Source organism: Triticum dicoccoides, chromosome 1B (genome assembly GCF_002162155.2).
Source record: "Triticum dicoccoides isolate Atlit2015 ecotype Zavitan chromosome 1B, WEW_v2.0, whole genome shotgun sequence".
In the NCBI taxonomy this organism is placed as follows: Eukaryota; Viridiplantae; Streptophyta; class Magnoliopsida; order Poales; family Poaceae; genus Triticum; species Triticum dicoccoides.
The window spans coordinates 184,098,258-184,103,201 of NC_041381.1; the positions used below are offsets into that span (position 1 = coordinate 184,098,258).

Below are 4,944 nucleotides of genomic sequence, written 5' to 3' on the forward strand. Positions count from 1 at the left end.
TCGGTCGCATTGGCTTGGGCCGGATCAGTGCTTGGTAAAAAATGTAATTTCACGGGTATTGCCGTGTTTCGGGTTCGAGGACTACCGAAACGGGTGTAAACCCGCGAAACGTGTCGGGTTGTATAATGGCCCAACAACAGCCCCACGGGGATGAAAAGATGCGCACCCCCGTCCCCTAATAGGGTAAAAACCCACGGGGACGCGGGTTTCAGGGCCCCATTGCCATCTTGATCCACATCGGCCGTCAGGTTGGGCAAGCAGCTGGGGAGCATGGTCAGCTCTTGGCCGGCCACGGCCGAAAGGCGAGGAGCACGGATCCCATCCCGGCACACAGAAGCAGCAGTGGCACCGGCTTCAGAAGCATGGAAGAAAAGTGCCTGTTGAGAGGGCCGCCCTCCGCACACCAGCTATCAACCCAGAATATTGTCCGAGCACCGTCTTCGGGTGCGAACGTAAGATAGGTTGGGGTAGAGAGGGAGCAGGGTCGTGAGCGCCTTCCATACGGCCGACACGAGGGCGCGCTTGTCGTCCACGTTGTGGTATTCTCGCCAGAACCACACGCCCAGGCCGAGCTCCGCGGTTGGTGTAGCCAATGTAGAAGTTTGACAAGCAGGCTGGCATTGTGGGCTGCCAGGTCGCACACCCCAAGACCAGTAGTGATTCTTTCTTGATAGGGAACATAAAGGTAATGCGTTTATTATATAAGATTTACATGGGTATGCCATATATTGTACCGGTTGTATCACAAAGTGAGTATCGAATGTGAACCGTGCAAGAGTCTGAACAAGCCACGACGTGTACATAACTGCAATAAAAATGCAAACACAACACATTCTTATTTGGGGTGGAGGTTGACGTAATCACCAGGACCATAAACCTCCGACAACTCGGCGAAAAAGCCTTTCTTCCTTCTAGGATTGCACCCCATATCCTTGCATAGTTGGTCGTTGTACCAAATGCTAAGGATTCCAATGCAGGACCTACGAAAGTAGCCACGAGAATAGCGCTTCATGAACTTGTCCCACTCAAGGACATCCCTCTGCATTGCTTGAATAGATGGTAACCTAAAGCCACCATCCATGAAGTGTGTTAGCCACTTGACCCGAAGTTCTGTTGTGTACAGGTTTGCTAAGCTCTCTGAATATCCGATGACTGCGAGCTGCGGAATCTTAGGATGGATGCATTCCCTAAATACCAAAGAAGCGAACAAACCATTACAAATCTGAAACTCTTAAGTGACTAATATATGGAGAGAAATGTTAATGTGGTAAATAAACCTATAAAGAGGCACAGTTGTGGATGTTGATCCAACCGCAATCTTCTGAAAGTATTCTGATGTGAACATATCCTTGATCTTCTGATCCCCCTTGAATCCAGTTCCAAAGATCACTATATCGCTTTTTGTCGGTGAAGATTCACCTTCAAGAAGCACACCTTCCTTGCAGAAACTAAAGGTCTTGGACTTCTTCAGAACAATGCTACCTTTCTCTAGTCTCTTGTAGTGATCTTTGGGCGTGATGGCAATCAAGCATGTCACCAACGCCTCGAAAAGGCTATGGCCAGGTACCATGTCATACTTCTTCATTGGAATGGAGTAGTAGCTCTCAGCGAACTTTGAAAATATCCACCGCTGCTCACAGACAACATCTAAGAATTTAGTTGGAAAAAAATGCATAGATTGAATACAAATAAGGGTGACATGTTCAGTTGCACTACCAATGGAGTCAAGGTGGTGGCCAAGAGGCTCAGGAGGAAACCTTCACCAGGCTTGTGAATAAGGAGTTCAGAGAAGCGGTTCAGATACAACTTTGATATGTGGACACCCCAAGCGTAGTAGTCGGGTATGATCCAATGCTTTGTTCGGACTATCATCGTACACGGTTGCTCCGTGCCTACGGTACCGAGAAGTACATCAAAATTCGTAAAGAACATAAATCGATGTTTAGTTATGGAAATGAAAAGGCTTAATTTGCAAACTCGTACCATTCACTTCTGCACATTCAACAGCAATGTCGAGTGCTGATTTTAGGTACCCAACCACGGTCACACGCTTGCCCGCGATCATCTCCTTAGCTTTCGTACTGCCCATTTTGGAATAGTCCATTTTGGAGTAGGATCCTAATTGTTGTTGGTTCTTCACGGAGTAGTAGATAGCTGAATGTCAGAAATCATGATAATTTTCCATGTTCTAGATTTAGAGTTGCACATTATTAGTACTACTATTATTTTGTGCGATATTAGATCTGATGACGTACAACTAGATCGAGTTGAAAATGACAATTTACCACACGATTTAAAAATAGCGAGTCCGACAAAAACAAATAGCATGCAACATTGCCACCTGTCTTGGAATTCAACAATCAAGACAAACTACAAACATACGCCTACAGTTGGGGCTTGGTGACGTATTTATAGATAATCTTAGTTCTAGATCCAAACTGTCTGAACATCAAAGCCTGATCATATATATAATACTGTAATTATGTGACCCACCCTAGTATAGTAAAAGAAAAGAAAGTTATTAGATTTACACCGTTCCCTAATATTTTCTCTTCTCTAGACACACGTTGTAGATTTTGTGGTCCTTTGCATTGGGAGGTTCAGTGGTGTGCCCAACGTACCGGAGTTTCCCCTCGGAAGAGGTCCAAAAGCATTTGATGGGAAGGTGATCCACTCAATGGACTATTCCAAAATGGGCAGTACGAAAGCTAAGGAGATGATCGCGGGCAAGCGTGTGACCGTGGTTGGGTACCTAAAATCAGCACACATTGCTGCTGAATGTGCAGAAGTGAATGGTACGAGTTTGCAAATTAAGCCTTTTCATTTCCATAACTAAACATCGATTTATGTTCTTTACGAATTTTGATGTACTTCTCGGTACCGTAGGCACGGAGCAACCGTGTACGATGATAGTCCGAACAAAGCATTGGATCATACCCGACTACTACGCTTGGGGTGTCCACATATCAAAGTTGTATCTGAACCGGTTCTCTGAACTCCTTATTCACAAGCCTGGTGAAGGTTTCCTCCTGAGCCTCTTGCACGCCGCCAGGCCGCTCACGCCGGCGCCGACGATGGCTACACGCTTTGTTTTCATCGATTCTCTTGGTCCGTATACGAGCAAGAAGAAGGGAGGTGACTGGCTGAGGGCGGTCTGGGTTTTTGATAGGCGAGGTGGGGAACTTATAGGTGGCCAGAGACAGAGAGCACGTCTTACTACTCTGTGTCTAATAATTATTTTATATATATAGATGTCATCTCACCAGCTGGGGCGGCTGTAGATAAGTTGCAGACAACCTCGTTATATGTTACCTATGTTATTTTAGGAGATGCCCATCTCTGCATGTTATGCGGGCGTCCAACCTTCAAGTTAATTTATCAGAGGCTCATCTCTGCATGTTATTTTGTTTATACGCGCGCCCAAAGTCCACACTTCTGGGGGCTAGCTCTGGCTAAGCAGAAGGCCAGATAATAAGTATTATCCCGTCTTGATTTATTGGTTTCCTTCGTATTTTGTGTCAAATTATGACCATTGATTTAACTAAGAAAATGATAATAATGTATGTCATCAAAAAATATATCGTTAAATTCATACACCCTCTGTCCCAAAATAAGTGTCTCAAGCTTATTTTGGGACGAAGGCAGTATTTGAATACACCCAGTGGCGGCTTCAGGAAATGAAGGCTGGGTATTCATTCAATTTTTTTTGCTCTAAATGTAGTATATGAACCAAATAACACAACACTAGCAATATATGAACAAAACAACACTAGCATAACGACAATAGCAATATTTCAATGTACCAGACCATAACGACATGAATACATAAGTACCTTTTGATTGATAAAGTGATGATATCCTTCTTACAATATAACTTTGCGGTCGCCTTTTTGAAAGAGATTAATGACATCTTCATCCTTCACTTGATTGAAAAGTTCTCTCTCAACAAATGTAACCAAACAATTGTTCAAATATTCATCACCCATTTTGCTCCTTAGCTTATTCTTTACATGGCTCATTAAAGAGAATACCCTTTCAACACTAGCAGTAGCTACTGGCAGAATCAATACCAATTTAAGAAGCTTGTAAACAATATGATATTGTTCATGCTTGTTTGTCTCCACAAGCACAACTGAAAGTTGACACAGATTTTTCAGGTTTTGAAACCTTTCATCTCTACGCACATTAGTAACATACATGTTTAGTTACCATGGAAGTCTTGCCAGTTCATCACTTGTAAAATCAGAAGCATAAAACTTTGTAGCAAGCCTAACCAACTTCTCTTGGTCATAAGCAGCAAATAGATGAAGTGAACAAAATGCTGCCATGCAAGAAAGTAGCTCTGTGTTTACCTCATCAAATCTGCCATTCAGCTCACTGATTTGCCTATCAACAACACCCACAAACATATCAACCTTGAAGCGGTGGTAATTGATCACACCATTACATAAACCCCTTCTAGGCCGGCCAACGGGAAAGTAAGGACCCTCCATATCAACAACTTTGATCTTATGCTTTGTACAAAAAGATGTGACCTTTGTGAGAAAATTATCCCATCCAGCATCGGTCCTCAAAGCCTTCAAGTAATACTTTGTGTCACGAACAAGCTCAATAGCATGAACAATATCTTTGTCTTGCTTTTGCAAAGCTCTACACAACTCATCTGTGTATCCAAATATGGCCAAACAATTCCACTCCTCTTCATCTTCATCTACGTTTGGTCAAACAAGGGGAACATAAATTTAGATACTTGCATCTGTTAAATAGATCGACTGCCTCCATCTAGTAATTTTAGCAAATCAAGAAATCCCAAATTTGGGGCAAGTCCGCGAGGGCAGAGGTCGTCGACCTTTTGTTTCTGTGCCGCGAGGGGCGGGGCGCCGCCGCCAGGATTGCCTGTCCCTGCTCGGCTGCTGCTGCTCCCTCCAGGCCGAACAGGAGGGG

General features: G+C 43.9%; 1 protein-coding gene across 1 annotated transcript in view; it reads right to left on the reverse strand.

The window, feature by feature from the left end:
- Positions 1–835: 835 nt before the first annotated feature.
- LOC119350285 (probable flavin-containing monooxygenase 1) overlaps positions 836–4,944 on the reverse strand; it is a 28,932-nt gene continuing 24,823 nt past the window's right edge. Inside the window, exons 2-5 of the mRNA XM_037618195.1 lie at positions 1,984–2,154; positions 1,717–1,892; positions 1,278–1,630; positions 836–1,187 (exon numbers count right to left, since the gene is read on the reverse strand). Of these exons, the coding sequence (XP_037474092.1) occupies positions 836–1,187; positions 1,278–1,630; positions 1,717–1,892; positions 1,984–2,154 (1,052 nt within the window). The remainder of the gene's footprint in view (positions 1,188–1,277; positions 1,631–1,716; positions 1,893–1,983; positions 2,155–4,944) is intronic.